At 43.5% G+C, this 27379-nt stretch overlaps 1 protein-coding gene across 1 annotated transcript in view; it reads right to left on the reverse strand.

The window, feature by feature from the left end:
- Positions 1-1010: 1010 nt before the first annotated feature.
- Positions 1011-27379, reverse strand: part of LOC143290533 (annexin A6-like) — a 36346-nt gene continuing 9977 nt past the window's right edge. Inside the window, exons 13-27 of the mRNA XM_076600057.1 lie at positions 25717-25830; positions 22935-23025; positions 19386-19489; positions 18132-18354; positions 16503-16684; positions 15962-16040; positions 14988-15155; positions 13429-13523; positions 12381-12494; positions 11726-11816; positions 10903-11040; positions 8014-8202; positions 6202-6383; positions 5055-5119; positions 1011-4526 (exon numbers count right to left, since the gene is read on the reverse strand). Coding sequence (XP_076456172.1) covers position 4526; positions 5055-5119; positions 6202-6383; positions 8014-8202; positions 10903-11040; positions 11726-11816; positions 12381-12494; positions 13429-13523; positions 14988-15155; positions 15962-16040; positions 16503-16684; positions 18132-18354; positions 19386-19489; positions 22935-23025; positions 25717-25830 — 1836 coding nt within the window. The 3' untranslated portion in view covers positions 1011-4525. The remainder of the gene's footprint in view (positions 4527-5054; positions 5120-6201; positions 6384-8013; positions 8203-10902; positions 11041-11725; positions 11817-12380; positions 12495-13428; positions 13524-14987; positions 15156-15961; positions 16041-16502; positions 16685-18131; positions 18355-19385; positions 19490-22934; positions 23026-25716; positions 25831-27379) is intronic.

Consider the following 27379-nt stretch of genomic DNA (forward strand, 5'->3'; position numbering starts at 1 on the left):
TGTAAACACTGATAAGGTCAGAAAGATATGTAGGTCCTGCGGAGTGGAAAGCAGAATAGCCGAGACACGCAACTTTGTATTTAATTCTCGCTTCAAAGGGGAGCCAGTGTAGAGTGCAGAGGTGAGGAGAAATGTGATCAGTACGTGGGACTCTGAGAGTCAGACAGGCAGCATTGTTTTGAAGTTTTTGAATTCGCTGAAGAATATGTGGACAGCCTATAAGAAGAGAATTACAGTAGTCAATTTGTGACAGCACAAAAGCAGAAATAAGAGTCCATGTGGCTTCACTGGGTCCTGGTCAGTCTTTTGGGGTTATTTTTGGTGACAGTTTGTGTTTAACACGATTCAATTTTTTATTTAGTTGGGCAGCCCTGTTATGGCCATGTGAAGTCAGCTAGCCTTAAGTTAAAGCAACAATATCTAATATCAAATGGTCGCCCTTTCCATTCTAACATGGCAATAGCCTTGAGATGGCTTTAGTGGTCGGTGAGGCTCTAAGCACCATAATTTGATTTGAGCCTTTCCATTATGTCCATGCATCCACACACACAGTTCACAACTCACACACACATGCATATGCATGCACACACACACACACACACACACACACACACACTCACTCATGTGCACACATCTGGACTTAAAGCAGCAGTATCTAATGTCAACTGGTTAGTCTTTCTTTTGTATGCACACATTTACACACACTTAGTTCACAACACACACACACACACACACACACACACACACACACACATATGGCTGCACTCAAAGCAGTGATATCGAATGTCAAATGGCTAGTCATTTTATTGCATGCACACTTCCCCCCCCCCCTGCCCACCCCACCCACCCCCCACTCTCCCCTCCACACACACACACAAACACACAAGTATTTAACACACACATTCAAACACACACACACTCACGCTATACAAATCTCATTACACACACACACACACACACACACACACACACACACACTGTATATATAACACACACACTTTCAACACACCTTTGTGCAAATGTTTATCAGCAGTCTTATTTTGTCTATTTGCTTTTATTGAATTTTGTATACAGGTAGCTTTCTTAACAGTAATGTACGACATGCATGTTACATGATTTTAAATAAAAACATTTCATGAAAACATTTTACAAAATAGCATGCACAGAAAATTATAAATCATGGATGGCTATCATAATCATATTTAACAAAATTCTACACACCACAAGTAACCCCTGTACTGAACAGTTTAAAACTCAGATCTGTACTTAAATGACTACTTTCCCAGTGTACCAGGTACCAGAATTCTCGTACCAACACACTGTTCTAATTTCATTTATTCGTGCTTGGTACAGTCAGGCATTATAAGCTGAACTGTTTACGGGTTCCGTAAGCATGAACATGAAGCTTTGTTCGACTGATTGAATCAACAATTCTCCATCCATTCTCGGCATTTCAGTGAACCACCCTACTTTTTACTGCAGTGGTCTCATGGAGTGCTGGTCCATGGGAGTTGTTGCAGGCGTGTAGCTGTGGGGCAGAATGAGTTAATTGTTTCCACATTCGACGGGCGCGATAGCCGAATGGTTAAAGCTTTGGACTTTCAATCTGAGGGTCCCGGGTTCAAATCACGGTGGTGGCGCCTGGTGGGTAAAGGGTGGAGATTTTTACGATCTCCCAGGTCAACATATGTGCAGACCTGCCAGTGCCTGAACCCCCTTCATGTGTATACGCAAGCAGAAGATCAAATACGCACGTTAAAAATCCTGGAATCCATGTCAGCGTTCGGTGGGTTATGGAAACAAGAACATACCCAGCATACACACCCCCAAAAGCGGAGTATGGCTGCCTACATGGCGGGTTAAAAACGGTCATACACGTAGAGGCCCACTCGCGTATACACAAGTGAACGTAGGAGTTGCAGCCCACGAACACAGAAGAAGTTTCCACATTCTTTCCCTTGTGCATCCATGTATATGACATGGACATGTGTCTTGTGCATGCATGCTTGTTTCACCGTTCATGTTGAAGCACTCTGTTTTGAGTGCTGATGTAAGCTGATATGTTAATATTTTCATAACTCATCAAACACTTCACATGAATTACCAGATGTTAACAAGTATATATACACACATCTGTATTGTGCATGAGAATGCACACAAAGAGATCTGTCTGCACATGCCTTCACCTTGGAGAACAGAAAATCCTCAACGCTAAGTCAGTACATGCTGGCAAGATTAAAAACCTCAGGTTTTTAGAAAAAAAATCTGACTTTCTAGTATCAACATTTAACCTACATATTCCAGGTGCTACTGAGACCTTTGGAAAGAAAGTTTGACATTCTAATCGCTCAACGTTTGCTGTACATGATTTATGTGTACCTCCTGAATGAAACGACATCACATGAAACACGCATAACACATTCAGTGCGCAGGACAGAGAAAATCTAATTTGCACCTTTTTGTTGTTACAGCACAAGCAACATGTAAAATTTGCTCAGGCTGCCATGATTAAATTTTGTCAAGTTTAGCTTGGCCAGTTTTAACATATACATTAATGTATACACAAACATGGTTGCTTGCAAACATACACATGCACACACTCACATTTCCATGTGATTTTTTTAAAACACTTAATTATTTACAGCAAAACAAAACCCAAAAAACCCACACATCTCCTGAGACTGTTAAATGTCTTGGCAGCATTCTTCCCGAAACAAGACAACGACACAAATAAAGGTCACACTGGGGCACCAGAGGGCAATGGGGGGAGGGGAGATCAGTCTGACTGACACACCAGAAGGGAAAGGCAGCTGGGAGCATCTGTAAGATAGCTGCTGTGTTTTCACTGACTAAAATTAATGGTGTCTTCTTCCCCTTTGAATTTCAAGCTGTTTCATCACATGAAGCACCACAAATCTCATGAAATTAAAAGAAAAGAAAAAAAGAAGAAAACATCCACAGTTTCTGTTGTGCAAGAAGCAAAGTCAGAGGTCCATTCATAGTTCACAACACACGCTGAAGACCTTGTATAGATTGCATTTGAATGCCACATATTCATTTTCTCTCACAACAGCAGAAAGGATGTGTGGCAAGTGGAGTGATTTCCCTTGGACCTTCTTTCACTTGAAAATCAAGACAACCTGGTGAACTTTCATGTCTGAATAAACTCAGATAACCAATTCCAGCAATTTGTGACTTTTCTCACCAACTTTCTGCAAGTATGGCTTGCAATTTGAGCTTGAAGTGTGATGGCTTTGAAAACCTTTTGTTTTTTTGTTTGTTTGTGGAATGGGGAAAAAAAGAATGGGTTTATATTTCTGAATACAATTTGTTAGCATACAGAGCAGTAAATCAAATGAACAGTGAATAAGTATGTTCTGTAATAAGTAACACACAACCAGACACCTGTGAATCCTATGTTTTCTTAATCCTCTTCATGCCCTGACAGGTACGTTCACCTCTAGAGATCTTCACCTGACCTGAGAATCTGCTGAATAATATATTTAAGGGTATGTTCAGTTGCATCATATCATTCTTGGTATCACAGACACAAAACAGTGTTCGGTATGAAACAACACGCATTAAAGCCAAATGACAAAGTATCAAATGAACAAAGATTCAAATGTTTGGTATTCAACAACACATAAAAGCTAAATGACACAGATTAAAGTAGTGAATTAATGAAGATAAAAATGTAACATTTACAAGCAACAGCAGAAATATTACGATTTGTTTCCTTCGGGTCCAACTCTACGTCAATAAAATTGAGAGTAAGCAACTTGTAAAAACAAAAATAAATGGCGATACGCCCTGCTACAATCGTAACGATTATAAAACGTAGTTCAAAAGTCTTTTGATTATGGTTCCATGACGGATATAAAGCATGCATATTCTCAGGATTGAGCTGCATTATAATAAATATAAAATAAAATAAAAATTTTAAGAAAAATGTGGAAGAGGGTGTGGGGTTGGGGAAGGGAGAGGAATCCAGGCAGTGCAGACTAATGTCTTAAGTCACAGTTTATCATTATTATTCTCCATCACACACCACCGTATCCAAACCAGAGAAAAAAATATATATCACAGTCAAGCATTAAACATCTGTTACCATGAAAAATACCATAAATCACATTCAGATGCACAACAACTTTGAATATACACTACTGGAATGCGTCAACAGACTTTAAAGAATGCACAAAATATAACAACCTTTATTGACATATAAGACACATATCACTAAATAAAATTAATGAAATATGCATTTGTGGCTTAATGATGAGGCACAAGTACTCTCACACTATCTACAGAAATAAATATGCATGGCGAGTTAACGGCAATGATAGATAAATTAACATGTATGGCTAGTTACTGACGGTGGTTTTCTATGCTAGTTACAGGACCTGAACACTAGGGTAGCAGAGAGTACAATGTCTACCAGGCCAAGCTGTAAGGCAAAATGTGTAGCTGAAGTCTTTGGAATCGCTCAAAGTCCATCTCAAGGCTGAAGGCTTCAAAGCTGGGCACTTCTGTAGACAGGCACCAAAAACAGAAAAAAAGGGTGTCACTTAAAAATCAAAAACTTGTCTTGAGTGTTCAGTATGAATGGACACTTACAAACATGCATGCATGGAGGCACGCACACACACATAAAAACACACTCACGCATGCATGCATGCACTCACATACACATGCAAACATGCATGCGTGCACACACACACACACACACACACGAGAGAGAGAAAGAGCAACCAAGCATGTGTCCTACTCTGCATCAATCACTTGTAAATGTGGTTGGTTGGGCAAGTTCCCAGATTAAGAGGATCACCGCAACAACAATAAAAGACAACAATGAAAAACAACTCTGTGTTCACTTTCATCTAAATAATTAAAAGTGCACACACATATACAAGCACACACACACACACCACCACCACCACCACCACAACAACAACAACAACAAGAAGACCACCACCACCAACACACACACACACACACACACACACACACACACACACTGGATAAAACAAAAATCAGCAGTGAAAGAAGAAACCTACCATTTCTTGTATGGTTGTCCAATCAGGTTGCACAGCATCTTTCGATAGTCCCCAGACGTATCATCCTGCCCATCACATAAAGTGAACACACGCATCAGACAGACACTCAGACCAGAATGAAACAAACCATAGCATGGGGAGTTGGGTGGGGGATGGGTTTGGGTGGAATAAACATTCCCTAATTTTTAGTCACTGATGAGAGAATAAAATGATAGTTTTGCACTTTTTTTTTATAATTTTATTTCACTCATTCCCCCCTTGTTAACTCGCCCATCCCAGTTGAGAAACAGTTTAAATGAATTAGCTTACAGCATTTGATCATAAAGGAGAGCCTTGTGTATACACTCACAGAATGTCTTACGATAATGACACGCATAGACTCACAACATAAAAACAACAGTCCCACATGATGCACAACACAACTGAACACAACACAGTCCCACAGGAATCACAACACAACTGAACACAACACAGTCCCACAGGATTCTCAACACAACACAGTCCCACAGGATTCACAACACAACTGAACACAACACAGTCCCACAGGATTCTCAACACAACAGAATGCAACACAGTCCAACAGGATTCACAACAAAACACAGTCCCACAGGATTCACAACACAACACACAGTCCCACAGGATTCTCAACACAACACAGGATTCACAACACAACACAGTCCCACAGGATTCACAACACAACACAACACAGTCCCACAGGATTCTCAACACAACACAGTCCCACAGGATTCACAACACAACACAACACAGTCCCAAAGGATTCTCAACACAACACAACTGAACACAACTAGTACCACAGGATTCACAACACAACACAATCCCTCATGACATACAACACACACACACACATAACACACAGCACAACAAAGCCCCCCCCTCCCCCCACACTCCACCCATGACACACAACACAACACAATCCCCATGACACACAACACAACACAGTCCTCCCCACCCCCTGCCCCCCACCCCCCACCCCCCCACCCTCCCTCATGACACACAACACAGCCGAAGTTATTAGATAGTAACGCCCAACACACTAAATAATCACATTAACACATACACATTTTTAGACACAGCACAACACACCACCACCAACAACAACACAACACAGCCCAACACAGCCACTGACCACGATGAAGGAGTACAGGGACTGCTTGAAGTTTCGCTGGAACTCCTCCTTGATCTGCACCATGTCCACCTCGCACCGCGACGCCACCACCCGCACCAGTGTGTCGTCGTCCGTCCCCAGCCCCTTCATCGCCCGGTGCAGCTCGCTGGCAAAGTGCGTCGCCTTGGAGCGAATCACCCGCACTGAAACGTGTGGGGAGTGGTCATGATCATCATGGGGGGAAAATGAAGCAGTAAAAATCTTTTGGAGTGAATTAACTGCACTGAAAAGTGTGTGTTGGTGGTGATAATCATGGTAAAATAAATAAATAATAACAAATCTTTTGGGGTGAATTAACCGCACTGAAAAGTAAGTAGTAATCATGATTATAATGTGAAAATTAATAATAACAATATTATGGAGCGAATTAACCGCACAGAAATGCAGGCAGCAATTGTAATAATAATGTGAAAATGAATAAAAACAATGGGTAAATAGATAATAGCAATATTTTAGAGGGAACCATCTGCACTGAAAAATGGAAAGTAGTCATGATAATCATGGTAAAATGAATGATAACAACAAATCTTTTGGAGGGAATTGCCTGCATTGAAATGTATGTGGTTGCCATGATAATAATGGAAAAATAATTAATAACATATCTTTTGGAGTGAATTATCCACACCTAAATGTCATTGACAGACGTGATAAAAATGGGGAAAAATATATAATAACTAATCTTTTGGAGTAATTCACTGGCACTGAAATGTGTGGGTATTAGTCATGACTATAATGGGGAAAAAAAATAAGAACAGTCTTTTGGAGTGAATTAACCACACTGAAATGTGGGTAGTAGTCATGATACTCTTGTGAAAATGATTAATAAAAAATATTTTGGGGCGAGTCATCCACACTGAAATGTGGGTAGTAGTCGTGATAACCATGTTAAAATAAATAATAATCACAAATCTTTTGGAGTGAATTAACCGCACTGAAAAGTTGGTAGTAGTTGTAATAATCATGGTAAAATAAATGATAAAAATCTTTGGAGTGTAGCAGTCATGATAATCATGGGAAAATAAATAATAACAAATCTTTTGAAGCGAATCATCTGCACTTAAAAGTGGGTATAGTCGTGATGATAATAGGGGAAAATAAATAGTAGCAAATCTTTTGGAGCGAATTACCTGCACTTAAAAGTGGGAAGTAGTCGTGATTTTATGGGAAGGTAATGAATAACAATCTTTTGAAGCAAACCGACTACACTGATATGTGGGCAGTAATCATAATAATAATGTGAAAATAAATAAAAACAATGGGAAAAAAATAATAGCAATATCTTAGAGGGAATCACCTGCACTGAAAAGTAGGTAGTAATCATGATAATAATGGAGAAATGAATTATAACAAATCTTTTGGAGGGAATCATGTGCACTGAAAAGTGGGTAGTAGTCATGATTATAATGTGAAAATAATAACAAATCTTTTGGAGCGAATTAATCACACTTAAGTGGGCAGTAATCAAAATAATAATGTGAAAGTAAATAAAAACAATGGGTAAATAAATTCTTGAGGTCTCCAGACCTCCCCCACCCACACACCCCCCTCCACCCCTACACACACACACACACAAAACTGACCAATAGTCAGCATGCTGTTCTCGAGGTCTCCAGACACCCTCCCCCTCCCCACCCCCACCCACCCCCACCTCCACACACACAAAACTGACCAATAGTCAGCATGCTGTTCTTGAGGTCTCCAGACCCCCACCCCACACCCCACCACCACCACCACCACACCCTCCACACACACACACACACACACAAAACTGACCAATGGCCATCATGCCGTTCTTGAGGTCTCCAGACATCTCACTGCTGATGGAGTCCTCAATGTCCTTGTTGGCCAGCTTGGCGTACTCCTGGAAGGTGGCGCGGAGCTGGGGGTAACTGCGGGACACCAGGATCACGTTGAACCTCGACTCGTCCGTCCCCCATTTCTTCTCCCCGGCGTCCAGGAGGGCTGCGAGTCATTGACAGGGACAGGTGCAAGGAAAACATGATGGTGATGATACTACTACTACCACTACTACTACTACTAATAATAATCAGTATTTATTTTCTTGTGCAGAGACAAATCAAAGCAATTTCACACTAGTCATTCACACACATGCATAAACTGGAGAAACTTAAGACAAAGAAGAGGCTGGGGAGGAAGGCTGTCTTAGAAAGAGGTGGGTTTTCAGGCCAGACTTGAAAGAACTGAGTGCAATAACATGAGGAAGCAAAAGAGGAAGTTCATCCCAGAGACAGAGAAAAAACGGCATCCAGCAGTGGAGTGTTTGAATCTAGGTATGCGTAAACAGAGTGGATCCGAAGCCGATCGTAGAGAGTGAGATGGGGTGTAGAGGTGAAGACAGCCACAAAGATTGGAAGGGGCAGATTTGTGAATACATTTATAACACTGAGTGCTGATTTTGTACTTTATTCTGTGTGAGACAGGGAACCAATGGAGATGTAACAAAAGAGGAGTGATGTGCTCAGACCTTTCCTTTCTGAGGGCGAGTCAGGCAGCAGAGCTTTGTATGCGCTGAAGGGACTGAATGGATGAAGCAGGCAAACCAGACAATAGAGAGTTACTGTAGTCAAGTTGAGAGAGAATGAGAGAAATGACAAGTCTAGATGTTGTGCTGGTGGACAGATATTTCCAAATGGAACTGATGCCCACAATACTACTACTACTAATAATAATAATTTCTTATCACCCGCATCCAGGTGAGCTGTGAATCATGAAGGAAAGGTACAAGGAAAACAAGATGATGATGATGGCAAAAAAATGACGATGGCTTATAATCGATTGATGACAATGATGATGACAATGACGACGATGATGATGATGATGATGATGGTGATAACAATAATCTTCTTCTTCTTCTTCTTGGGTATAGGCAGCCAACATCAACATCAAGACGAATCAGCCGCACTTTTCACTTAGGAAAAAGCTTCCCGCTCCAGTCAGATGAGCGCATGTCATAATTTTCTAGTCCACAGGGGTGTTGCCAGGTCTGTTTCCGAATTGGTGGGGGAGGGGAGAGGAGGGGGGAGGGGGAGGGAAGGGGTTAGTAGAGGCATGCCATCCTGGCCTGGAAGGCAGCCAGGGATGGCGCCGACACAGTCTCTGCAGGAAGGCTGTTCCACTCCGGTATGGTCCTTGGGAAGAAGGATTTGTGGCGATAGTCTGTGCGGCTCTGTGGGACGTCGTAGTGGAGGTGGTGGGAGCGCCTTGAAGAGCGTCTTCTGGCGCTGACGGTAGGGAGGTGCTGGGAATTGATGCAGGCCTTGCCGTGGTGGATTTTGTAAAACATGGTGAGTCTCGCTGTTTTCCTGCGAGTCTGCAGCGTTGGCCATTCTAGATCGCTGAGCATATCTTCAACGCTGGATGTTTGTCGGAATCGGTGCGAGACCCACCTTGCTGCCCACCACTGGATCTTTTCCACTGCTTCAATGTTTTCTTCAGTGTAGGGATCCCATACCGTTCCAGCATATTCCAGTATGGGTCGCACCAGTGCCTTGTATGCAGCCTGCTTAATGGATAATTGTTTCTTCTCTCCCACATCCAGCAGAGCCATGAGTTGACAAGGAGAGGAACACAAACAAAATGATGACAATCAGTGCTGGGATGGTTTCCAAAGTCTTACTAGCCCCCCACGGCTGCAGCACTAAGAGCCTGTGCAATCTTACCTCCTAGTTTGAGAGTCTTGGTCCTTCACAAAAGACTAAGCTGTAAATGGAGAAACAATTTGATCATACAGCTCTCAGTTTGCTGTTGGCCCAACTGTGAGTTTATGTCAAGCTGTGATAGGAAGGTGGCAGAATGGTTAAGACGCTCAGCTGCCAATACAGAGAGTCCGTGAGGGTGTGGGTTCGAATCCCGCTCTCGCCCTTTCTCCTAAGTTTGACTGGAAAATCAAACTGAGCGTCTACTCTTTCGGATGAGACGATAAACCGAGGTCCCGTGTGCAGCACGCACTTGGCGCACTGAAAAAGAACCCATGGCAACGAGAGTGTTGTCCTCTGGTGAAATTACGTAAAATGAAATCCACTTTCATAGGTACACAAATATGTAAGCATGCACTCAAGGCCTGACTAAGCGCGTTGGGTTATGCTGCTGGTCGGGCATCTGCTCGGCAGATGTGGTGTAGCGTGTATGGATTTGTCCGAACGCAGTGACGCCTCCTTGAGAAAGTGAAACTGAAACTGAAACTGTGATATAAGCTGAGCGTTGGGCCCTGTGAATAAACATAATTAAAATGATAATAAATAATGATAATTTATATTCTCCAGCATCCAGCACAGCTGCAAGCTGACATGGAAATGAACAAAAAGAAACATCATCATTATAACGATGATAATGATGATGATATCATTGTAATAATGACACTCATCATCATCATTATCATGATAACAATTTATGATAGTGATAATGATGAAAATAATGATAAGAATAACAATAATAATAATAATAATAATAACAGTAATAATCAGAATAAGAATAATAATAATAAGAAGAAACAATATATATACAATAAAGCATACAACATGAAGACATACCATAAAAAAAGAATAGAATGAAACTATATTAAAAAAAATAAACTACACACACACACACACACACACACACACACACACACACACACACCAGCAAAAGAAACTAGGAAATCACCTTGTGCATCTTGCTTGGCCTTGTTGCGATCAAATTCCTGTCCCTCAGGGCGATTGGCTTGCAGACAGCCAACCAGCAGCCGCTTGAAAGGTCCAGAGGTGTCACCCTCAATGTCAGCCTCCACGTCTTTTTGATACACTGTACACAAAAAACACAAAATGTCAGCCTCCACGTCTTTTTGATACACTGTACACAACAAATAAACAACACAAAACATTGGCCTCCATATGTTTTTGATACACTGTACACAGAAAAAACAAAAATGTCAGCCTCCACGTCTTTTTGACACACTGTACACAAAAAGACACAAAATGTTGGCCAGCACATCTTTTTGATACACTGTACCCCAATAAAACACACGAAATGTTGGCCACCACGCCTTTTTGATACGCTGCACACAAAAAGACAAAATGTTGGCCTCCATGCCTTTTTGATACACTGTACACAAAAAAAACAAAATGTTGGCCTCCATGCCTTTTTGATACACCCTACACAAAAAACACACAAAATGTTGGTTTGGTTTGGTCCCCTGGTACCAAGCCAAGCAACCAACCAAAACGACAGCGGGGATGCGTCATCCATTGTCAACCTTGACCAAAGGAGGCCTCAACACTAACCACAAAATGTTGGCCTCTTTTGGGTCCTCTGTTCTGTATCGAGCTTTCTTTGCCCTTTTGTTCAGAGTGTCTCCTTTCTCTTGTTTTGGTTTGGTTTGTTTTTGCTCTTTTTTTTCTTTTTTTTCCTTTAAGGTAAGAGATCCATGGGCTCAAACGTGAGTGACTGCCCAGTCACTGCAATGTCAGGGTGCATGGTTGACACTCACTCGTTTTATATGCCTCCTTCATAGCCGTCAGCTGAGCATTGGTGCGTGTGCAGATGATTTCAATCAGGGCTCTCTCGTCTGTGCCCAGTCCCTGAAAAACGTTAATTATGTTAGTGTTGTTTGCTGGTGTAGTTGGGTTTTTTTTATGTCATTTCTGTGTGTGTGTGTGTGTGTGTGTGTGTGTGTGTGTGTGTGTGTGTGTGTGCATGTTTGTGTGTATTTGTGTTCATTTTTTAGTTTAATGTCTTTTCACTATAAGTGATATCAGACGAGAACAGCAAGGGGGGGGGGGGGGGGGGATGGGGGGGGGGAGAACAGAGGGGGAGAGAAAAAAAATCACTGTTTGCTCATGTGAGTGAGTAAATGTGTGTGTGTGTGTGTGTGTGTGTGTGTGTGTGTGTGTGTGTGTGTGTGTGTGTGTGTGTGTGTGTTAATGTAGCAGCAGCAACAGTACTTGTAGTAGTTCTAACCCCAGCAGCAGCAGAAGTAATAGAACAAGTGACAGTAGCAGTAGTAGTAACAGCAGCAGCTGTAGCAGCAATAGCAGTAATAGAAGCAGCAGTATCAGCAGCAGTGGCAACAGTAGTAGTCGTTGTAGCAGCAGTTGCAGAGGTGGTGGTAACTGCTCTGGCTGCAACAGTGCAGAATTGATTACCTTCACAGCCTTGTTGATCTGTTTGGCATCAAACTCGGCCGGTCCCAGCAACATCTCCACACATAGAGTCTTGAAATTGCCACTGAGTTCTCCAGACAGCTCTTTACCCAAATCCTGCACAATAACATTTTTTCATGAAATGACTGTTGTTTTTTTAACTCCTGCACAATTTTTTTTTTTTGGATGGGGGTGGGGGGGGGGGGTTCCGGGGGGGGGGGGGGGGGGGTTGCTAAAAAGAGCTGATCACTTTACAGATTTTCTGGGAGTTATTGTCTATGATACTTAACAAAGCATTTTTTCCCCCTGTAACATACTGGTGTGAGTGTCCATGAAGTTTTGGAGAGTTTGCTTTGGCATTGTTAAAGTTTCTCTTGCCCGCTAGAGGATGGCATGCATGTCAAAGTCTGAAGTTCAACATAATTTATGTGCCTGCACACACACACACACACACACACACACACACACACACACACACACACACACACACACACAAATGACAAAAACACAGGTGTGGTGATTTGTCAGTGCTCATTGTTCAAACATCAAACATTGCAACTATTTCAGATATAGAATGGTTTACATCACTGCTCTCGTAACCGCAGTGAACAAAGTATATTGAATACATCGTAAATCTGCTCTGCGGCAGTCAGAAAGGCAGTTTTTCTTTTCAAATTTTTGTTCTTAAAAGAAAGAAAAAAACGAAACCCAAGATTTCCACCACATCTTATGTTGTTATTCAATCTGAATTCCAGAGAGTTCTAAGTTGTACCAAGTGATATATTTCAGAAACACTGTATGTGTTATCGTATATAATAATAATAATAACAATAATGTGATGCTACAATAATGTGATATTACACAAAAGGATAAGTTTATGCGTTTTGTGGGTTGTTGTTTTTTTACCACACAAAAAAAACATGAAGTATTTTTCCAAAATACTGCATGTGAGAGATTACACAGTAGGTTTAGTTTATTTGTTTTTTTTTTGTTTTTTTGTTTTTTTTCCAATGAAACCTGACATGTGCACTGCTGGCATTATCACACCCACCTTCCCAAACATGGTCTTGTACGTCAGGTTGATCTCTCTACGCTGTTCCCCTGCTCGCTTGCTCAGCACTTCAATGATGGCATCCTCATCCGTTCCTGCATGCACACAGTCAGGGATTAAACAGCTACAAGTGAAAGAGCATCCACACATTCCAACTAAAGCCACGCTAACCTGAAGAATAACTAACAACAATTATTTTGATAAAATGAACAGCTACAAGTCGGAGAACATCAACACATTCCAGCTAAAGTCACGCTAACCTGAAGAATAACTAACAACAATTATTTTGATAAAATGAACAGCTACAAGTCGGAGAACATCAACACATTCCAGCTAAAGTCACGCTAACTTGTGATCAGCTAATGACAATTAATTGAATAAACAACTAAGAGTCATTTTCAAACTGAAGTCAAGTAATTTGAAGATAAATTAACAATGACTGATTTAATAAAAATGAACTAAACAATTATTGACCTGAGGCCTCCATGAAAACACAATAAACAACTTCTCCTTCTAAGTCATCACGATGTGATGTCCACACACAAAGTACAGAACACTTATGAAAACCCTTAAAACCCACCTCTTCCCAAAATAGCCTCCCTTCCCTGCCTCTTCCTTGTCTTTAGTTTCTCCAGTTTTAGAGTTATGCGTGCGTGAGAATGACTGGTGCGAAAGCGCTTAGATTTGTCTATGCACAAGATTCAGCGCTATATAAGTACCATTATTATTATTATTATTATTACAACACTTATGACACAATGAAATAAACACAACTTGATGTAAATAAAAGTAGTTCTAATGCTGACAGACCCCACGCAATGACAACAACTTCCGACAACAGAACGATGATACTAACAAATTTGTTTTCACTCATCCCCCCCTAACCTTCCTGATCAGAAATGTGCATCAGACAACGCTTTCGTACACCCATTCTGGATCAGGAATTGGAAATTTAGAAACTTCTGAATCTACATAGTCACACCAGTATAATGTCGCAGCTAAAAATAGTTTTTTTAGATTATTTTTAGATTATTTTTCGTCAAAAGCAACCCATACAACAGATTTCTTTGTTCCATGCGTAACATGAATTGTCATTCAACAAGGTAAAAATACTGGTCTATGCACTCCCCCCCCCCCCCCCCCCCCCCCCCCCTCCCCGAAAAATAAGCACAGTTTACTAATGATCAGAAGACTGAATCAATAACAAAGTAAAACATTAAGTCATGTAGCAAAAAACACAAACTGATCAAGTCACTGTCTTGTCAGCATGCAGACGACCACAAGAATCAATCAACTTACAACCATCTGTTTGTTTAGTTCTTTCGCTTAGTTTTGTTTTTGGCTTTTTGGTTTTTATTGGTGTTTTTTTGTTTGTTTTGGAGGGTTTTGGAGGGTTTTGGGGGTTTTTTGTGTTTGTTTTTTTTTTACAAAAACATGTAATGGTTTTCCTTTTGGTGGACAAAACCAGTATCAGTATCAGTAGTTCAAGGAGGCGTCACTGCGTTTGGACAAAACCAACACAACAGCACTGCAGCCTTTCTACAGGCTCAGAAACTCACCGAAGCCTTTCATGGCCTTTTTCAGAGCCTCGCAGTCCTGCTCAGCATTGAATCCTTCGAAGGGGACAAGGGTGGGGTCCTCCTGAACTGGCTCTGACTCCATCCTGACGTCCTCATCCAGCTCCTCCTCCGTCTTCGCCTTCACAGCCTCCACAAACGCGTCACCCGCTGTCAACACCACACCTTTCACTTTCACTTTCTGTTTCCGTTTCTCAAAGAGGCGTCACTGTGATCCATAACACTATGCTACACCACATCTTGCAAGGCACATGCCCGTCAGCGGCATTAACCAGCATGCTTAGGTCTTACATACACATACTTCAGTGTCGAGTGCTTTGCCTGAATAACAGGTAGCCAGCCCTCAGTTAATACTTTTCCAAATAAATCTACCCTGTAATTACTTCCCCCTTTGCCCTAGTAAATCAGACCAGTGCCAAACATTGAATCTTTGTTTGTCCGCCAGTCTGAGCTTAGTTCAAACGTAGACAGAACCACCAACGTTATTTCCCTTAAAAGTAAGGTTACAGTCACATAAAGTACTTTCATTTTCACAGTGACAATGTTATGAAACCAAAAGCAGACCGCAAGTCACAAAAATTCTCGTTCTGCAGGTTATGCTGATAGTGCAGTGAGAGTCACAAGGTTTTCCTGCAGCAGAAATAAATTCTTTCTTTTCATCAACCCATGTATCAGGTCACAAACTTACTTAGCTCGTCTGGCCGATCGAGCTAAAATTATGGTGCAATCACAATCGTAAGGGCCCTCTACCTCGAGTTCTCTAAACAATAGGTACAGGTACAGGTACAGTATTTGGGGCAGAAATCAAGCCTCACGGCCTTTCCACACCTCCTCCACTCCCTCCGGTCCACCCCAGACCATTACCACCTCCTACACCTCCTCCGGTGTCATCTCTGTGTTTGTTTACTGGTTAGGTGCCGTCAAAACATTAAAAAAAAAACCTCCCAGCCACTTACACTTGGCAGCCATCTCAGGAGGAGGTCCCCCTACAATCAGAGCCAGGACAGTGTTGCGGTAATCCCCACTGGTGTCGTCCTGCCCACAGTGCTTCCATTATCAGCTGACAGGCATCAACACTTCTCCACTTTCAACACATGCACGCACGTGCATACGTGTGCAAGTATGCATGCAAGCACACACACATACACATACACATGCACATGCATGTACACACACATGCGCACACACATATATTTTTATACATATATATGCACGCAACCGGCGCACACACACACACATACACAATACCACACTAAACAGGTACACATATATATCATAGATACATGCTTTAACTTACACACAAACACTTGCACAAACAGACAGAATCTACACAGAACTGTGCATGCACACGCACACATACATACACACACGCATACATGCATGCACACACACACACACACACACACACACACACACTCACACACAACGCACACACACACACACACAGCACACACACGCACGCACGCACACAAGCACGCACACACACTACACACTTACCGTAACATACTGATCCAAGGTTTGCCCAGTCAGTGTCTGAAACTCCTCCTTGATGTTCTTCAGGTCGATTTCACAGCGGCTGACAATGATCCTGATCAGCGTGTCGTCGTCTGTTCCCAAGCCTTTCATCGTTTTCTGCAGCTGCCGTGCAAAGTGGCCAAACTTGTTCCGCACACACCGCACTGCAAAGGAAAGAGTGCGGCACTGATCGTTAAACGTCAAAGGTCCCATAGCCTTTCATGGGCATCGGGGCAGTGAATTCATATCCAGAGTCCTTTTTATAGCCTTTCATGGGCATCGGGGCAGTGAATTATATCCAGAGTCCTTTTTATAGCCTTTCATGGGCATCGGGGCAGTGAATTCATATCCAGAGTCCTTTTCATAGCCTTTTATGGGCATCGGGGCAGTGAATTCATATCCAGAGTCTTTTTCATAGCCTTTCATGGGCATCAGGGCAGTGAATTCATATCCAGAGTCTTTTTTATAGCCTTTTATGGGCATCGGGGCAGTGAATTATATCCAGAGTCCTTTTTATAGCCTTTCATGGGCATCGGGGCAGTGAATTATATCCAGAGTCCTTTTCATAGCCTTTCATGGGCATCGGGGCAGTGAATTAATATCCAGAGTCCTTTTCATAGCCTGTCATGGGCATCGGGGCAGTGAATTAATATCCAGAGTCCTTTTTATAGCCTTTTATGGGCATCGGGGCAGTAAACTGATATCCAGTATCCTTTTACGACCATCGGACCAATGACTTAATATCCAGAGTCCTTTTTATAGCCTTTTATAGCTGTCGGGGCAATGATTTAATATCCAGAATCCTTTTTATAGCCTTTTATAGCTGTCGGGGCAGTGAATTAATATCCAGAGTCCTTTTTATAGTCTTTTATAGCTGTTGGGGCAGTGAATTCATATCCAGAGTCCTTTTTATAGCCTTTTATGGGCATCGGGGCAGTGATTTCATATCCACAGTCCTTTTTATAGCCTTTTATGGGCATTGGGGCAGTGATTTCATATCCACAGTCCTTTTTATAGCCTTTTATGGGCATTGGGGCAGTGAATTCATATCCAGAGTCCTTTTTATAGCCCTTTTATGGCCGGCAGGGCAGTGAATTCATTACCAGAGTTCTTTTCAGCACAGGAAGGTGAGGCCCAGTCCCCTCCTCCCACCATTTTACCCTTCCCCCACGAAGGTCAGGTACACACTGACACCTGGGTAGGGTTGAGGAACATCGGAGTAAAGTACCTTTTTTCCCCCTAAGGACACAGCACCAAGCCGAAACAGGGCCTCGAACCCTGACCACCTGTGAACCACTGGGTCAGAAGTCCAATGCCTAACCAATGCTGCCATGGTGCCTCAAATCCATACTAGTCATTCTGAAAGGTCTTGATCATGCTGTCAAGAGTAAATTACCAGAATAACAATCAGAACAATTTCCTCACTTCAATAAAAAAAAAAATTTAAAAACTTTTGATCCTCCCTTTCTCTCCCCCTTCCCCCAATCAGCTCACCGATGAATTTCATCCGCCGCCCCCCCCCCCACCCCCCCTCTTTTCTGTCCCCTCTCCTCCTCCTCCACCTTTGCTCTTTCTCTCCCCCACCCCCCCCCCTTCCCTCAATCAGCTCACCGATGGATTTCATCCCGCTCAGCACGTCGCCGGAGAACTCGCTCTTCAGCACCTCCTCGATGTCTTTCTTGGAGATCTTCTGGTACTCCTCGAAGGTGGCGCGGAGCTGGGGGTAGCTGCGAGACACCAGGATGGCGTTGAACCTCGACTCGTCTGTGCCCCACTTCCCCTCCCCTGCCTCGAACAGGGCTTTGGCGTCCTGGTGCGCTTTGTTACGGTCCACCTGTGTGATAAATATTGTTACGATCCACCTGTGTGATATATATTGTTACGGTCCGCCTGTGTGATATATATTGTTACGATCCACCTGTGTGATATATATTGTTACGGTCGGCCTGTGTGATGTATATTGTTACGGTCCGCCTGTGTGATGTATATTGTTACGGTCCGCCTGTGTGATATATATTGTTACGGTCCGCCTGTGTGATATATATTGTTACGGTCCACCAGTGTGATGTATATTGTTACGGTCCGCCTGTGTAATATATATTGTTACGATCCACCTGTGTGATAAATATTGTTACGGTCCGCCTGTGTGATATATATTGTTACGGTCCGCCTGTGTGATATATATTGTTACGGTCCGCCTGTGTGATAAATATTGTTACGATCCACCTGTGTGATAAGTCACTTTTGTTATCCACCTGTGTGATAAATCATTGTTCTCATCCACCCACGTGATAAATCATTGTTCTAATCCACCCACGTGATAAATCATTGTTCTAATCCACCCACGAGATAAATCATTGTTCTAATCCACCTGTGTAATAAATCATTGTTCTCATCCACCCACGTGATAAATCATTGCTCTAATCCACCCACGTGATAAATCATTGTTCTAATCCACCTGTGTGATAAATCATTGTTCTAATCCACCCACGTGATAAATCATTGTTCTAATCCACCCACGTGATAAATCATTGTTCTAATCCACCTGTGTGATAAATCATTGTTCTAATCCACCCACGTGATAAATCATTGTTCTCATCTACCTGTGTAATGAATCATTATTGCACTCCACCAGTGTGATGATGATGATGATGATTATCATTATCATTATCATTGTTATTATTAATATCATCATCATCATCAGTATTATTATTATTTATTATCATTATTATCATTATTGTCGTTGTTGTTGTTGTTAGTAGTAGTACTACTAGAACTAGTAGAACCAGTAGTAGTTCTTGTCTTCGCCCTAGCTATCATCATAATCATCATGACTGTCATCGTTGCCATGGTCACGGGTCTCACCTCCTGGCTATCGCTGCGGTTGGCTTGCACCAGACCCACCAGAAGCTTCTTGAAGTCTCCGGACGTGTCTCCAATGATGTCCTTCTCCAGCTCCTTGTTGAACTCTGCCACATCACACCACAGGTCACCAACCGGTCACCCACAGCAAGGCCACAGCACACAACACACCCACAGCACACAACAACCACACCACACAACACACCCACAGCACACAACTACCACACCACACAACAACCACAGCACACAACAACCACAGCACACAACATACCCACAGCACCACCACACCACACAACAACCAGCGCACAATCACAGCACACAACCACCACAGCACAACTACAGCACGACCACCACAGCACAACCACTACAGCACAACTACGGCACGACCACCACAGCACAACCACCACAGCACACAACCACCACAGCACAACCACCACAGCACACAACCACCACACCACACAACCACCACAGCACACAACCACCATACCACACAACCACCACAGCACAACCACCACAACACAACCACCACAGCACAACCACCACAGCACACAACCACCACAGCACAACCACCACAGCACACAACCACCACACCACACCACCACAGCACAACCACCACAACACACAACCACCACACAACCACCACAGCACAACCACCACAGCACACAACCACCACACACAACCACCACAGCACACAACCACAACACACAACCACCACAACACAACCACCACAGCACAACCACCACAACACACAACCACCACAGCACAACCACCACAACACGACCACCACAGCACACAACCACAGCACACAACCACCACAACACGACCACCACAGCACACAACCACAACACACAACCACCACAGCACAACCACCACAGCATAACCACCACAGCACAACCACCACAGCACACAACCACCACAGCACACAACCACAACACACAACCACCACAGCACAACCACCACAGCACAACCACCACAGCACACAACCACCACAGCACAACCACCACAACACGACCACCACAGCACACAACCACAGCACACAACCACCACAACACGACCACCACAACACAACCACCACAGCACACAACCACCACAGCACAACTACCACAACACACAACCACCACAACACAACCACCACAGCACACAACCACCACAGCACAACTACCACAACACACAACCACCACAGAACAACCACAACAGCATACAATCACCACAGCACAACTACCACAACACACAACCACCACAACACAACCACCACAGCACACAACCACAACACACAACCACCACAGCACAACCACCACAGCACAACCACCACAGCACACAACCACCACAGCACAACCACCACAACACGACCACCACAGCACACAACCACAGCACACAACCACCACAACACGACCACCACAGCACACAACCACAACACACAACCACCACAGCACAACCACCACAGCATAACCACCACAGCACAACCACCACAGCACACAACCACCACAGCACACAACCACAACACACAACCACCACAGCACAACCACCACAGCATAACCACCACAGCACAACCACCACAGCACACAACCACCACAGCACACAACCACAGCACACAACCACCACAGCACACAACCACCACAGTATACAATCACCACAGCACACAACCATCACAGCACAACCATCACAGCACAACCACCACAGCATACAATCACCACAGCACAACCATCACAGCACGCAACCACAGAACAACCACAACAGCACAAGTACCACAGCACACAACCATCACAGCACACAACACACAACCACCACAGCACACAACCACAGCACAACCACCAAAGCACACAACCACCACAGCACAACCAGCACAACCACCACAGCATACAACCACCACAGCACACAACAACCACAGCACACAACCACCACAGCACACAACCACAGCACAACCACCAAAGCACACAACCACCACAGCACACGACCACCACAGCACACAACCACAGCACAACCACCAAAGCACACAACCACCACAGCACACAACCACCACAGCACACAACAAACACAGCACACAACAACCACAGCACACAACAAACACAGCACACAACAACCAGCACACAATCACTGCACACAACCACCACAGCACTACCACCACAGCACAACCACCACAGCACACAACCACAACACACAACCACAACACACAACCACCACAGCATACAACCACAGCACACAACCACCACAACACGACCACCACAGCACACAACCACAGCACACAACCACCACAACACGACCACCACAACACAACCACCACAGCACACAACCACCACAGCACAACCACCACAACACGACCACCACAGCACACAACCACAGCACACAACCACCACAACACGACCACCACAACACAACCACCACAGCACACAACCACCACAGCACAACTACCACAACACACAACCACCACAACACAACCACCACAGCACACAACCACCACAGCACAACTACCACAACACACAACCACCACAGAACAACCACAACAGCATACAATCACCACAGCACAACTACCACAACACACAACCACCACAACACAACCACCACAGCACACAACCACCACAGCACAACTACCACAACACACAACCACCACAACACAACCACCACAGAACAACCACAACAGCATACAATCACCACAACACAATCACCACAGCACACAACCACCACAACACACAACTACCACAGCACACAACCACCACAACACAACCACCACAACACAACCACCACAACACAACCACCACAACACAACCACCACACCACACAACCACCACAGCACACAACCACAACACACAACCACCACAGAACCACCACAGCACACAACCACCACAGCACACAACCACAGCACAACCACCACAGCTGCTTCTATCATTTCAACCTTCCCAAACCAAGGTCAGGTACCCATTCACACCTGGGTGGAGTGCAGAAAAATCGGAGAAAAGCGCCTTCCACAAGGACACAACACAGGGCCTTGAACCCTGATCACTGGGGAACTACTGTATCAGAAGCCCAACGTCTAACCTTCTTCTTCTTCTGCGTTCACTCGTATGCACACAAGTGGGCTTTTACGTGTATGACCGTTTCTACCCCGCCATGTAGAGAGCCATACTCCGTTTTCGGGGGTGTGCATGCTGGGTATGTTCTTGTTTCCATAACCCACCGAACGCTGACATGGATTACAGGATCTTTAACGTGCGTATTTGATCTTCTGCTTGCATATACACACGAAGGGGGTTCAAGCACTGGCAGGTCTGCACATATGTTGACCTGGGAGATCATAAAAATCTCCACCCTTTACCCACCAGGCGCCGTCACCGTGATTCGAACCCGGGACCCTCAGATTGAAAGTCCAACGCTTTAACCACTCGGCTATTGCGCCCGTCGACGTCTAACCAATTCTGCCATGGTGCCACATGACCAAGACCATACCCATCACTGTTTAGCTGGGGTTTGGTTTTTTTTCGTCTTAACCGCTGAGCAGTTTCCATGCTCCTCCGCAAGCAGTTGGGTGATTTCCTGCACACCGTTCTGACCACTCACTCTCCTTGTAGACCCGTTTGATTTCCTGCATCTGGGCGTTGGAGCGAGTGCAGAGGATCTCTATCAGCACGTCTTCATCCGTCCCCAGACCCTGCACACACACAACACATCACACCAACCATTTTGAGATGAAAAGATTTCTAAGGGTTTTTTCGGGTTTTGTTGGGGGGTTTTGTTGTTGTTTTTAGAGAGAATGAATGTTAACTGACCCCCGAAAACAGAGTACGGCTGCCTACATGGTGGGATAAATACAGTCATACATGTAAAAGCCCACTCGCGTACATGCGAGTGAATGTGGGAGTTGCAGCCCATGAACGAAGAAGAAGAAAAAGGAAGAATGCCAATTGCATTTCGGCCATGGGCACAAATACATATATCAGGAGTTCGGGGGAGGGTTTGCAAGCAATCAGCTGAAGATATTCTGCAAAAAGTTAACTAACAGAATGCACCAACTGACATCAGATTCATTTACACAATATGACAGGCGCCACAGCCGAATGGTTAAAGCGTTGGACTTTCGATCTGAGGGTCCCGGGTTCGAATCACGGTGACGGCACCTGGTGGGTAAAAGGGTGGAGATTTTTACGATCTCCCAGGTCAACATATGTGCAGACCTGCCAGTGCCTGAACCCCCTTTGTGTGTATACGCAAGCAGAAGATCAAATACGCACGTTAAAGATCCTGTAATCTATGTCAGCGTTCGGTGGGTTATGGAAACAAGAACATACCCAGCATGCACACCCCCGAAAGCGGAGTATGGCTGCCTACATGGCGTGGGTAAAAACGGTCATACACGTAAAAAGCCCACTCGCGTATATACAAGTCAACGCGGGAGTTGAAGCCCACAAACGCATAAGAAGAAGAAGAAGAAGAATTTACACAATATGAAGCAATTCTATGGAAGATGAAACATGGCCAGATAACCAACAGACAGTATCACTTCAATCTGGAGTCAGGGTTGAGTCCCTTAAACTCTTTATCATTTTTATGAGAGAGAGAGAGAGAGAGAGAGAGAGAGAGAGAGAGAGAGAGAGAACTCAGAACTCAGAACTCAAAACGTTTTTATTCAAGGATTAAGATTTTAGGCATTGCCTATTCTTCCAATCTGTCCTTGCTAATCTACATCTATCACAAATCTCCTCTGGTGTACAGCTTCCTAGAGAGAGATGAATGAAGGGGCTATAACACCCCCAGTCTGAGTAGCATGGCACCACAGGCTACCGTAAGAGATGAAAAGAATTCAGTTAGGATAAAATAAGAAAACTCTGTGACCAAAGATTATTGCATCTGTAGGGGGTTAACAGCTCATTGAGAAGCTAAGAAGTCAATTTAGACAGATACAAAAACTGTGACTACAGATTACTGCCATCAGTAGGGGGTTAACAGCTCAATGAGAAGCTAAGAATTCAATTTAGATAAATATAAAAACTCTGTGACTACAGATTACTGCCATCAGTAGGGGGTTAACAGCTCAATGAGAAGCTAAGAATTCAATTTAGATAAATATAAAAACTCTGTGACTACAGATTACTGCTGTCAATATGGGCTAAGAGCAGGTGGTGAAGCTAAGAATTCAGTTAAGATATGACACAAATAAAAACTCTGTGACTGAAGATTACTGCAGCAGTTGGTAGGGGGGTTTGTAGCTGTTGTCGTGTGTATGCTGAATCAAAACAGGCACTAATGGAAAGCACTCAAGAGACCTGACAGCACAGCAAGGTCTCCTCTGGTGTACAGCCTCCTAGAGACTGTACAGCAATTGTTCCTTTGTGGACTGCTGGCACTGAGACTGCAGTGGATGTTCCCAGGTGGGACTGTGTATGGAAGACTTGGAATGGTGTGTGTATATATATATATATATATATAGAGAGAGAGAGAGAGAGAGAGAGAGAGAGAGAGAGATGGATAGATAGATAGATAGATAGGAAGGAAGGAATTTTTGTTTAATGTCCCGTCACAAATATCAGTACTGATAGATAGATAGATATTTATCTATCTATCTATATCTATCTATATATGTCACACACACACACACACACACACACACACACACACACACACACACACATATATATATATATATATATATATATATATATATATATGTCATAGAGAAAGATATATATATATGTCATAGATATATATATAGAGAGAGAGGGAGAGAGAGAGAGATATAAAAAGAGAGATACATAGATATATATAGAGAGAGACAGATAGATAGAGAGATAGAGAGAGAGAAAGAGAAAAGTACAGACCCTGATGTCTTCGTTTTCCAAAAGGAAAGGAAAGAAGAACACACACACACACAAAATCAGGCTTGGTTTAATGTCTAACCTTAATCTTCTTTAAACTGGGTTGTGCTCTGAGGAAGTAACAGGAGAAGGAGCGCAAGTTAAAAAGTCAGCCCTGTTGCTCCTCCAAACCACAACAGCAACCAACAAGGGTGTTCCCAGAAGACCAGAGGAATACATGTATTGTATTACACTTTTTTTGTCACAACAGATTTCTCTGTGTGAAATTCAAGGCTGCTCTCCCCAGGGAGAGCACATCGCTAAAATGAAAGTGCCATCCTTTTTTTTTTCTTTCTTTCTTTTTTTTTCTGCCTGCAATTTTATTTCTTTTCCTATCGAAGTGGATTTTCCTACAGAATTTTGCCAGGGACAACCCTTCTGTCGCTGTGGGTTCTTTTACGTGCGCTAAGTGCATGCTGCAAAATGGACCTCGGTTTATCGTCTCATCCAACTGAGAACATGATCTTCATCAGCATCAGCAACAGTGGTACCTTGATGGCCTTACGACACTGGTAGGCGTCAAACTCTGCCGGTGCCATCAGCAGACTCTTCAGCACCTCAAAGAAATTGCCGCTGGTGTCTCCCTTCAGGTCATCCACCAGGTCCTGAAGAACCAGGAACAAATAAACAACATTGATGATAATGGTGATGACAATTACACTGGTCATTATGATGATTATGATATGGGGCATTAGGGAAATTATGATGATGATGACAGTCAGCTCACTAGGTCCTGAAGAACGAGGAACAAAACATCATTAATGATAATGGTGATGATGATAATGATGATGATAATGATGACAATGATGATGTCAAAGGGGATGAGGGAGATGATGATGATGATGAAAGTCAACTCATCAGGTCCTGAAGAACAAGGAACAAAACATTAATGATAGCAGTGATGATGATGAACATGATCATTATGATGATGATGAGGAGGGGGATGAGGGAGATGATGATGATGATGACAGTCAACTATCATGATGATTTGCAGACCCACGACTTTGACACACAACCAAGAAACCTGGAGGAATTTAGTGAACAGTTCATGCGGCACCCCAATATCTTTACACAGAGTTAATGGAGAAGACGACGGTAATGAAGATGATGACGATGAAAATGGTGCTGTTACCAACATGATAATGACCATCTTTCTTCAGCTCGTCAACTGATGTCACTTGAAAAGAGAAGCGAAACAAGACGATACTGAACACTACCAACACCACCGCTGGTTGTCAGAAAGACGGGCGCAATAGCTGAATGGTTAAAGCGTTGGACTTTCGATCTGAGGGTCCCGGTTCGAATCACGGTGACGGCGCCGGGTGGGTAAAGGGTGGAGATTTTTATGAACTCCCAGGTCAACACATGTGCAGACCTGCCAGTGCCTGAACCTCCTTCGTGTGTATACGCAAGCAGAAGATCAAATACGCACGTTAAAGAGCCTGTAATCCATGTCAGCGTTCGGTGGGTTATGGAAACAAGAACATACCCAGCATGCACACCCCCGAAAGCGGAGTATGGCTGCCTACATGGAGGGTTAAAAACAGTCATACATGTAAAAGCCCACTCGCATATATATGAGTGAACGTGGGAGTTGCAGCCCATGAACGGAGAAGAAGAAGAAGTTGTCAGAAAAAAATATTCATAACATTTATCACAATCGATACACAAACAGACTGATCAAACTAAACAGTCATCTATCTATCCATTATCTCTTCATACCTACACTGTCACATTTGACTCAATCAATCATATTGGATGGTTGAGCGGATTGGCTGGTAGGTTTTTCATTGTGCAAACATTGTAACATTCTTGTTGCTGAATATGCTTTATCGATGTTGTCACTGTTCTGTTGTCACTGTTGTCATTGTTGTCTTGTCACTTTTCCCACTGTTGTTTTGTCACTGTTGCTTTGTGGTGTTTTGTCGCTGTTGCTTTGTCGCTGTTGCTTTGTCACCGTTGCTTTGTCACTGTTAATGTGGTTGTTTTGTCGCTGTTGTTTTGTCACTGTTGTTTTGTCACTGTTGTTTTGTCACCGTTGCTTTGTCACTGTTAATGTGGTTGTTTTGTCACTGTTGCTTTGTCACTGTTGTTTTGTCGCTGTTGCTTTGTCACTGTTGCTTTGTCACTGTTAATGTGGTTGTTTTGTCACTG

Source organism: Babylonia areolata, chromosome 15 (genome assembly GCF_041734735.1).
Source record: "Babylonia areolata isolate BAREFJ2019XMU chromosome 15, ASM4173473v1, whole genome shotgun sequence".
NCBI classification, from domain to species: domain Eukaryota; kingdom Metazoa; phylum Mollusca; class Gastropoda; order Neogastropoda; family Buccinidae; genus Babylonia; species Babylonia areolata.